We start from the raw sequence: 10,828 nt of genomic DNA, 5'->3' as shown, positions 1-10,828 counted from the left end.
AAGGAGGGGTCCACGTTGGGAGAGGGACTCGCCAGGCTGGGGGAAGGAGGGGTCCACGTTGGGAGAGGGACTCGCCAGGCTGGGGAAGGAGGGGTCCACGTTGGGAGAGGGACTCGCCAGGCTGGGGAAGGAGGGGTCCACGTTGGGAGAGGGACTCGCCAGGCTGGGGAAGGAGGGGTCCACGTTGGGAGAGGGACTCGCCAGGCTGGGGAAGGAGGGGTCCACGTTGGGAGAGGGACTCGCCAGGCTGGGGAAGGAGGGGTCCACGTTGGCAGAGGGACTCGCCAGGCTGGGGAAGGAGGGGTCCACGTTGGCAGAGGGACTCGCCAGGCTGGGGAAGGAGGGGTCCACGTTGGCAGAGGGACTCGCCAGGCTGGGGAAGGAGGGGTCCACGTTGGCAGAGGGACTCGCCAGGCTGGGGAAGGAGGGGTCCACGTTGGCAGAGGGACTCGCCAGGCTGGGGAAGGAGGGGTCCACGTTGGCAGAGGGACTCGCCAGGCTGGGGAAGGAGGGGTCCACGTTGGCAGAGGGACTCGCCAGGCTGGGGAAGGAGGGGTCCACGTTGGCAGAGGGACTCGCCAGGCTGGGGAAGGAGGGGTCCACGTTGGCAGAGGGACTCGCCAGGCTGGGGAAGGTGGGGTCCACGTTGGCGAGAGGGACTCGCCAGGCTGGGGAAGGAGGGGTCCACGTTGGCAGAGGGACTCGCCAGGCTGGGGAAGGAGGGGTCCACGTTGGCAGAGGGACTCGCCAGGCCTGGGGAAGGAGGGGTCCACGTTGGGAGAGGGACTCGCCAGGCTGGGGAAGGTGGGGTCCACGTTGGGAGAGGGACTCGCCAGGCTGGGGAAGGTGGGGTCCACGTTGGGAGAGGGACTCGCCAGGCTGGGGAAGGTGGGGTCCACGTTGGGAGAGGGACTCGCCAGGCTGGAGAAGGTGGGGTCCACGTTGGGAGAGGGACTCGCCAGGCTGGAGAAGGTGGGGGGGGTCCACGTTGGGAGAGGGACTCGCCAGGCTGGAGAAGGTGGGGGGGGGGGGTCCACGTTGGGAGAGGGACTCGCCAGTCTGGGGAGGGGGGGTCCCGGGGTCGCACATTGCGAGAGGGACTCGCCAGGCTGGGGGAAGGGGGGGTCCACGTTGGGAGAGGGACTCGCCAGGCTGGGGAAGGTGGGGTCCACGTTGGGAGAGGGACTCGCCAGGCTGGGGAAGGGGGGGGGGTCCACGTTGGGAGAGGGACTCGCCAGGCTGGGGAAGGGGGGGTCCACGTTGGGAGAGGGACTCGCCAGGCTGGGGAAGGGGGGGGGGGGTCCACGTTGGGAGAGGGACTCGCCAGGCTGGGGAAGGGGGGGGGGGGTCCACGTTGGGAGAGGGACTCGCCAGGCTGGGGAAGGGGGGGGTCCACGTTGGGAGAGGGACTAGCCAAGTCGGGGAAGGGGGTGGGTCCAAGTCGGGGAAGGGTCCACGTAGGGAGAGGGACTCGCCAAGTCGGGGAAGGGGGGGGGTCCACGTAGGGAGAGGGACTCGCCAAGTTGGGGGAAGGGGGGGTCCACGTTGGGAGAGAGACTCGCCAAGTCGGGGAAGGGGGGTCCATGTTGGGAGAGGGACTCGCCAAGTCGGGGAAGGGGGGGGTCCACGTTGGGAGAGGGACTCGCCAGGCCGGGGAAGGGGGGTCCACATTGGGAGAAGGACTTGCCAGGTTTGGGTTTACGTTGGCAGACAGATGTGCCAGGCTGACGGGGGGGGGGGGGGGGGGAGTTGAACATGGGGCAAAGGGACACGCCGGCCTGGGGGAATTATGGGTGCTAAGGGATGCAGCAGACTGGAGGGAGGGATCACATTGGGAGCCAGACGCGCCAGGCTGGGGGTGTTACACTGGGCCAGGCGGTGGGGCGTGTGACATTTGGGAGTCAGACGCCCCAGATCGGGGGGGGGGGGGGTCACGTTGGGAGACAACACGCGCCAGGCTGGTGGTCACGTTGGGAGACAACACGCGCCAGGCTGGTGGTCACGTTGGGAGACAACACGCGCCAGGCTGGTGGTCACGTTGGGAGACAACACGCGCCAGGCTGGTGGTCACGTTGGGAGACAACACGCGCCAGGCTGGTGGTCACGTTGGGAGACAACACGCGCCAGGCTGGAGGAGGTCATTGGTTCATGGCGCTGAGGGACGCGAAAGGCTGGGAGGGTGATGTGCCAGGCTGGTGGGGGAGGGGGGGGTAGTTAGGCAGTGAAGGAGGAATGCACCAGGCTGGGGAATCACATTAGCAGGGGAGGGGAGGGAAATCACGATGGTGGAGGGGACATACCAGACTGGGTAGAGGGTGTACAGGCGGGGAGGGGGATTTCGTGGTGGCTGGGATAGGGGGAATGACAGTGGCAGAGGGATGTGGCGGGGTGCAGTGAATCACAGTAGCAAAGTGGCACCCCAGGACGGGGGAGCGGGATGGGGATCGCGGTGGCGGAGAGGGACGTGCCAGGCTGGGGATCGCGGTGGCGGAGAGGGACGTGCCAGGCTGGGGATCGCGGTGGCGGAGGGGACGTGCCAGGCTGGGGATCGCGGTGGCGGAGGGGACGTGCCAGGCTGGGGATCGCGGTGGCGGAGGGGACGTGCCAGGCTGGGGATCGCGGTGGCGGAGGGGACGTGCCAGGCTGGGGATCGCGGTGGCGGAGGGGACGTGCCAGGCTGGGGATCGCGGTGGCGGAGGGGACGTGCCAGGCTGGGGATCGCGGTGGCGGAGGGGACGTGCCAGGCTGGGGATCGCGGTGGCGGAGGGGACGTGCCAGGCTGGGGATCGCGGTGGCGGAGGGGACGTGCCAGGCTGGGGATCGCGGTGGCGGAGGGGACGTGCCAGGCTGGGGATCGCGGTGGCGGAGGGGACGTGCCAGGCTGGGGATCGCGGTGGCGGAGGGGACGTGCCAGGCTGGGGATCCCGGTGGCGGAGGGGACGTGCCAGGCTGGGGATCCCGGTGGCGGAGGGGACGTGCCAGGCTGGGGATCCCGGTGGCGGAAGGGGACGTGCCAGGCTGGGGATCCCGGTGGCGGAGGGGGACGTGCCAGGCTGGGGATCCCGGTGGCGGAGGGGACGTGCCAGGCTGGGGATCCCGGTGGCGGAGGGGACGTGCCAGGCTGGGGATCCCGGTGGCGGAGGGGACGTGCCAGGCTGGGGATCCCGGTGGCGGAGGGGACGTGCCAGGCTGGGGATCGCGGTGGCGGAGGGGACGTGCCAGGCTGGGGATCCCGGTGGCGGAGGGGACGTGCCAGGCTGGGGATCGCGGTGGCGGAGGGGACGTGCCAGGCTGGGGATCGCGGTGGCGGAGGGGACGTGCCAGGCTGGGGATCGCGGTGGCGGAGGGGACGTGCCAGGCTGGGGATCGCGGTGGCGGAGGGGGACGTGCCAGGCTGGGGATCGCGGGTGGCGGAGGGGACGTGCCAGGCTGGGGATCGCGGTGGCGGAGGGGACGTGCCAGGCTGGGGATCGCGGTGGCGGAGGGGACGTGCCAGGCTGGGGATCGCGGTGGCGGAGGGGACGTGCCAGGCTGGGGATCCCGGTGGCGGAGGGGACGTGCCAGGCTGGGGATCCCGGTGGCGGAGGGGACGTGCCAGGCTGGGGATCCCGGTGGCGGAGGGGACGTGCCAGGCTGGGGATCCCGGTGGCGGAGGGGACGTGCCAGGCTGGGGATCCCGGTGGCGGAGGGGACGTGCCAGGCTGGGGATCCCGGTGGCGGAGGGGACGTGCCAGGCTGGGGATCCCGGTGGCGGAGGGGACGTGCCAGGCTGGGGATCCCGGTGGCGGAGGGGACGTGCCAGGCTGGGGATCCCGGTGGCGGAGGGGACGTGCCAGGCTGGGGATCCCGGTGGCGGAGGGGACGTGCCAGGCTGGGGATCCCGGTGGCGGAGGGGACGTGCCAGGCTGGGGATCCCGGTGGCGGAGGGGACGTGCCAGGCTGGGGATCCCGGTGGCGGAGGGGACGTGCCAGGCTGGGGATCGCGGTGGCGGAGGGGACGTGCCAGGCTGGGGATCGCGGTGGCGGAGGGGACGTGCCAGGCTGGGGATCGCGGTGGCGGAGGGGACGTGCCAGGCTGGGGATCGCGGTGGTGGAGGGGAATGAGGTGTCACGGTGGTGATGAATTACGGTCGCAGAGGTAACGTGACAGGCTGGGGGGGGGGGGGGTTAGAACGGTGGCGGAGGGTCGCACCGGGTTAGGGATCGCTGTGGTGGAGGGAAAGGTTTCACAGTGGTGGGGAGCCTCGGTGGTAGAGGGGACGTGCCAGGCTGGGGATCGCGGTGGCGGAGGGGAAGGAGGTGCCATGGTGGTGGGGAATTACAGTGGCAGAGGGGACGTGCCAGGCTGGCAGTTGTAGTTTCCCAGCTGCAGGAAGATATAGAGGTGCATGAGAAGCCGGTGGGGACTACAAGGCCCAGCATGCGGGGTGATGGGGCTGGAGTCCTGGTAACAGCTGTTAGCAGCAGATGATCGGGGGCCGCGCTGCATGCTGGGTGGAGTGTCAGCTCTGCGGCCAAGCTGTGGTGACAGCGGGGGGATGGGCAGGGCTGGGCCTAGCAGCAGCGCGGCTCTCTGCACACGGCGCCGGGTGAGGAGATGCAGGACCCCGCTCCTCTCCCCGAGGCTCCGCCACTGCCGAGTGCCCGGGCCCGAGTCCACCCCTCCCCCAGGAGCGATGCGGCCTGCTCCCCTCCCGTACACGGCCTGCCTCACCTGCCGGACCCGGTGTTGCAGCACTTCCGCCAACGCCTCGTGCTTCACCCCCACGGGAGCCGCGCTCTGTCCCTGCACCAGCTCCGCCATGGTACCGGCCACCCACAGGAGGAGGCCGCCGCCGTTTCACCGACCTCACTCACTGCGCCCGGGGACCCGGAAACGGAAGTCGAAAGCAAGAACTACTTCCGCCGGAACTACGTTACCCACGCGCTACCTCTCCGCCAAACTAATAGACAGGTTTCTGGATGACGTCACCCTTGCTGAAACCGAGGCTGCGGCGGAGCGGAAGTAGCTTGTGGGGACATGTGAGTGATAGTCACTGGCGCAGCTCGGGGGTCTTCTGTCCAGGGGTCTCCGTGCCCCCCTTTGTCTAGAGGATGGTTAACTCTTCATTTTCTGGTCGTTTGCCGTTTACGGATCTTTTTTCAGGCTGGAGATCTTCTGTACAAGATCAGCCCTTTAATTTAATTCTGCCACGTGGATCTGTGGGAAGCAGCGGCCCTCAGAGCAGCTGAGCCCGGGCTGGGAGTCACAGGGGCTGGTGGGGGAGGTATTCTGGGGTCTCTGGGAAGCTGACAACCCCTATGCCCTGTGTTACAGCCGCAGTTGTCAGCTGGTTCCCCCTCCCCCCTCAGCAGTTCTGTTATTATATATTTCTTAACCCAGTGCGGGATAATCTATTTCGATAGGTCGGTGGCGGCGATAAGTTTTATTTTTTGTATTGGGAAAAGTTGGTGATTCAAACTTGTTTTGCTTTTTTTTTTTTGTATGTTTATAGATTTTTCACTTTTGTTTGTCCTTTTCCTTCAGGAGATTTTAGTAACATTACTGATCTCTGATGTAATCCGGTCATCGGCTCAAAGATGGCAGAGACAGGCGCTTCAATAGTCCCTCAGCTGTCATAGCCGCCAATTGTGTCGCAGGAGCAGGTGATGGACGCCCAGATCAGCACTAGAACAGGCGAGCCGCTTTGATGAAACCGGCAAGGGCTCAATAGAACCAGGCGAGCCGCTCTGATAGAACCGGCCAGTACTCAATAGAACCGGGCGAGCCGCTCTGATAGAACCGGCCAGTACTCAATAGAACCGGGCGAGCCGCTCTGATAGAACCGGCAAGTACTCAATAGAACCGGGCGAGCCACTCTGATAGAACCTGCAAGTGCTCAATAGAACCGGGCGAGCCGCTCTGATAGAACCGGCCAGTACTCAATAGAACCGGGCGAGCCACTCTGATAGAACCTGCAAGTACTCAATAGAACCGGGCGAGCCACTCTGATAGAACCTGCAAGTGCTCAATAGAACCGGGCGAGCCGCTCTGATAGAACCTGCAAGTGCTCAATAGAACCGGGCGAGCCACTCTGATAGAACCGGCCAGTACTCAATAGAACCGGGCGAGCCACTCTGATAGAACCTGCAAGTGCTCAATAGAACCGGGCGAGCCGCTCTGATAGAACCTGCAAGTGCTCAATAGAACCGGGCGAGCCGCTCTGATAGAACCGGCCAGTACTCAATAGAACCGGGCGAGCCACTCTGATAGAACCTGCAAGTGCTCAATAGAACCGGGCGAGCCGCTCTGATAGAACCGGCCAGTACTCAATAGAACCGGGCGAGCCGCTCTGATAGAACCGGCCAGTACTCAATAGAACCGGGCGAGCCGCTCTGATAGAACCTGCAAGTGCTCAATAGAACCGGGCGAGCCGCTCTGATAGAACCGGCCAGTACTCAATAGAACCGGGCGAGCCACTCTGATAGAACCTGCAAGTGCTCAATAGAACCGGGCGAGCCGCTCTGATAGAACCGGCCAGTACTCAATAGAACCGGGCGAGCCGCTCTGATAGAACCGGCCAGTACTCAATAGAACCGGGCGAGCCGCTCTGATAGAACCGGCCAGTACTCAATAGAACCGGGCGAGCCGCTCTGATAGAACCGGCCAGTACTCAATAGAACCGGGCGAGCCGCTCTGATAGAACCTGCAAGTACTCAATAGAACCGGGCGAGCCGCTCTGATAGAACCGGCAAGTACTCAATAGAACCGGGCGAGCCGCTCTGATAGAACCTGCAAGTGCTCAATAGAACCGGGCGAGCCGCTCTGATAGAACCTGCAAGTGCTCAATAGAACCGGGCGAGCCACTCTGATAGAACCGGCCAGTACTCAATAGAAGCGGGCGAGCCGCTCTGATAGAACCGGAAAGTACTCAATAGAACCAGTGAGCTGCACCAATAGAGCCGGCGAGTACTCAATAGAACTGGGCGTGCCGCTCTGATAGAACCGGAAAGTACTCAATAGAACCAGTGAGCTGCACCAATAGAGCCGGCGAGTACTCAATAGAACCAGTGAGCTGCACCAATAGAGCCGGCGAGTACTCAATAGAACTGGGCGAGCCGCTCTGATAGAACCTGTGATCCGCTCCAATAGAGCCGGCAAGCACTCAATAGAATTGGCTAACCGCTCCGATATAAATTACATCCCTACTGTAGAAGGGAGCAGAGCTGTGGTGTAAAGCATCAAAGAGGGGGAAAATGGAGACTGAAACACTGATGACAGAGGAGAATTGCAGACTCCAGCACACGCGGCAGCTGTAGTGGATCATAGCGGTGCCCTTATAGAGCAGAGCTGTAGTGTAAAGCATGAGGGATGGACATAATACATTCTTGTGATTGTCAGACTCCTCTTCAGGAGATATTTAACTCTCCGCATCCCGCACATTGTTGGCGGTTCGGTCACATGACCAATCACTAGGATTTCCTGACACCTCGTATCCTCGACCTCCGCGGCTCAGCAGATTTACATGTCTGCCGCCGATTACTCAGCCGCCTGTTCCTGCCACGAAAATGGGGAAAAACTAGTAAACTTAATACGACATCAATTACAGAACGCTGCCGAAGAAGATTCACGGACAGATGCCATGAAAGGCTGCCAAGATCACAGAACGGGGGCGGGCGCCATCTATGTGCTAGGACGGGGGATGCACGGCTGCTGCCAGGACACAACGGGGTTAAAGAAACCAGAAATGTTATTCTACTTATCTACAGGTAGTCACTAACAGTTGCCCTTAGCAACTAATCGGATCATTGCTTTCATTTTCCTAGAATTGTCACGATGTGAAGCAACTGCCTCCTACCAACCAATCAGATCCTGCCTCTTATTTGCCAGAGAAAATGTAAACCAGATTCTGATTGGTTGCTGAGGGCCACAAACAAAATATAGCCATTTCTTCTTCCAGCCAATCAAGTCATTCGTAAATGTGGAACAGTACACTAGCAACCAATCAGATCCTGCCTATTCTCTATAGGGAAGATGTAAACTGGGATCTGATTGGAAGGATCTTGCCCCTAGCAACCAATGAAATCATTGCTCAACATGTGGAGCAGCTGACAACTGTAAATCAATCAGATCCTGGCTCTCATTTTCTAATGTGCTCAGGAAAGATGTGTACTGGGATCTGATTGGTTGCCAAGGCTTAGACAGGAAAGTGAGGATTTGCACCTAGCAACCAGTGATATTACTGACGTGGAGCAGATCTTCCCGGGGTGTGATTACTTTTTATGATGTGTAGTGAGAACATTTGGCAGTCTATGTTATGCGCCTCCATTTTTACGTCCGATTTCAAAAACATTTACACCAAATGGTAAAAGTTAGAAATCCTACTAAAATAAGTTCCAGGTGATAATTGCAATGGCAGAGAACGCCATTGTGTACGGGGGACTACAGGGACTTGTGGTGGTTATGTGGCCGCTGCATCACATCCGTCTCAACGAGGCCTAAATTTGTGACGTCCGCACCCGTGATATTCATGACGGCGAACCCATTTGGCTCTAGGGGTTAAAGGACACCCTGTGGGGGGGCAGCAGGGGAACCAATCTGATGGGTGGTCTCCTTCCTGTTGTGGTGATGTCACCACATGGCGCCAGTGACAGTATCACAGGCAGGGAAACAAAGCGCCACATAAACCCGGAGCTGTGTCTGTGTAATGAGGGGGGAGATGGTGCTGTGTCTGTGTAATGAGGGGGGAGATGTTGGCATGTCTGTAATGATGGGGGGAGGGGGAGATGGTGCCATGTCTGTAATGATGGGGGAGATTGTGCTGTGTCTGTAATGATGGGGAAGATGATGCTGTGTCTGTGTAATGAGGGGGGAGATGTTGGCATGTCTGTATTGATGGGGGGAGAGGGAGATGGCGCCGTGTCTGTAATGATGGGGGGAGATGGCGCCGTGTCTGTAATGATGGGGGGGAGATGACGCCGTGTCTGTAATGATGGGGGGAGATGGCGCCGTGTCTGTAATGATGGGGGGAGATGGCGCCGTGTCTGTAATGATGGGGGGAGGGTGAGATGGCGCCGTGTCTGTAATGATGGGAGGAGATGGCATTGTGTCTGTAATAATGGGGGGGAGATGGTGCCGTGTCTGTGTAATGATGGGAGGAGATGGTGCCGTGTCTGTGTAATGATGGGAGGAGATGGTGCCGTGTCTGTAATGATGGGAGGAGATGGTGCCGTGTCTGTGTAATGATGGGAGGAGATGGTGCCGTGTCTGTAATGATGGGAGGAGATGGTGCCGTGTCTGTAATGATGGGAGGAGATGGTGCCGTGTCTGTAATGATGGGAGGAGATGGCATTGTGTCTGTAATAATGGGGGGGGAGATGTTGGCATGTCTGTAATGATGGGGGAGATGGCGCTGTGTCTGTAATGATGGGGGGGAGGGTGAGATGGCGCCGTGTCTGTAATGATGGGGGGGAGATGGCATTGTGTCTGTAATAATGGGGGGGGGGGGAGATCGCGCCGTGTCTGTGTAATGATGGGGGAGATGGTGCTGTGTCTGTGTAATGAGTGGGGAGATGTTGGCATGTCTGTAATGATGGGGGGAGGGGGAGATGGCGCCGTGTCTGTAATGATGGGAGGGGAGATGGTGCCGTGTCTGTAATGATGGGGGGAGATGGCGCCGTGTCTGTAATGATGGGAGGGGAGATGGTGCCGTGTCTGTAATGATGGGGGGAGATGGCGCCGTGTCTGTAATGATGGGAGGGGAGATGGTGCCGTGTCTGTAATGATGGGGGGAGATGGCGCCGTGTCTGTAATGATGGGAGGGGAGATGGTGCCGTGTCTGTAATGATGGGGGGAGATGGCGCCGTGTCTGTAATGATGGGAGGAGATGGCGCCGTGTCTGTAATGATGGGGGAGGGAGATGGCGCCGTGTCTGTAATGATGGGGGGGAGGGTGAGATGGCGCCGTGTCTGTAATGATGGGGGAGGGAGATGGCGCCGTGTCTGTAATGATGGGGGGGAGGGTGAGATGGCGCCGTGTCTGTAATGATGGGAGGAGATGGCGCCGTGTCTGTAATGATGGGAGGGGAGATGGTGCCGTGTCTGTAATGATGGGGGGAGATGGCGCCGTGTCTGTAATGATGGGAGGAGATGGCGCCGTGTCTGTAATGATGGGGGAGGGAGATGGCGCCGTGTCTGTAATGATGGGGGGGAGGGTGAGATGGCGCCGTGTCTGTAATGATGGGGGAGGGAGATGGCGCCGTGACTGTAATGATGGGGGGGGAGATGGCGCCGTGTCTGTAATGATGGGGGGGGGAGATGGCGCCGTGTCTGTAATGATGGGGGGGGGGAGATGGCGCCGTGTCTGTAATGATGGGGGGGAGAGATGGTGCCGTGTCTGTAATGATGGGGGGGGAGATGGCGCCGTGTCTGTAATGGTGGGGGGGAGATGGTGCCGTGTCTGTAATGATGGGGGGGAGAGATGGCGCCGTGTCTGTAATGATGGGGGGGAGAGATGGCGCCGTGTCTGTAATGATGATGGGGGGGGGAGATGGCGCCGTGTCTGTAATGATGAAGGGGGGGGAAGGCGCCGTGTCTGTAATGATGGGGGAGAGATGGCGCCATGTCTGTAATGATGGGGGAGAGATGGCGCCGTGTCTGTAATGATGGGGGGATGGAGGGGGGGATAGCGCCGTGTCTGTAATGATGGGGGGGGAAGATGGCGCCATGTCTGTAATGATGGGGGAGAGATGGCGCCGTGTCTGTAATGATGGGGGGGGAGATGGCGCCGTGTCTGTAATGATGGGAGGGGAGATGGCGCTGTGTCTGTAATGATGGGAGGGGAGGTGGC

At 61.1% G+C, this 10,828-nt stretch overlaps 1 protein-coding gene across 1 annotated transcript in view; it reads right to left on the bottom strand.

Moving 5' to 3' along the window:
- Positions 1-4,804, bottom strand: part of FUBP3 (far upstream element binding protein 3) — a 41,056-nt gene extending 36,252 nt beyond the window's left edge. Inside the window, exons 1-2 of the mRNA XM_075323188.1 lie at positions 4,715-4,804; positions 33-753 (exon numbers count right to left, since the gene is read on the bottom strand). Of these exons, the coding sequence (XP_075179303.1) occupies positions 33-753; positions 4,715-4,804 (811 nt within the window). The remainder of the gene's footprint in view (positions 1-32; positions 754-4,714) is intronic.
- Between the last annotated feature and the right edge of the window lie 6,024 nt (positions 4,805-10,828).

The sequence above is a fragment of the Anomaloglossus baeobatrachus genome, chromosome 9 (genome assembly GCF_048569485.1).
Source record: "Anomaloglossus baeobatrachus isolate aAnoBae1 chromosome 9, aAnoBae1.hap1, whole genome shotgun sequence".
Taxonomy (NCBI): Eukaryota; Metazoa; Chordata; class Amphibia; order Anura; family Aromobatidae; genus Anomaloglossus; species Anomaloglossus baeobatrachus.
This window is presented reverse-complemented; position numbering and strand designations above follow the sequence as displayed.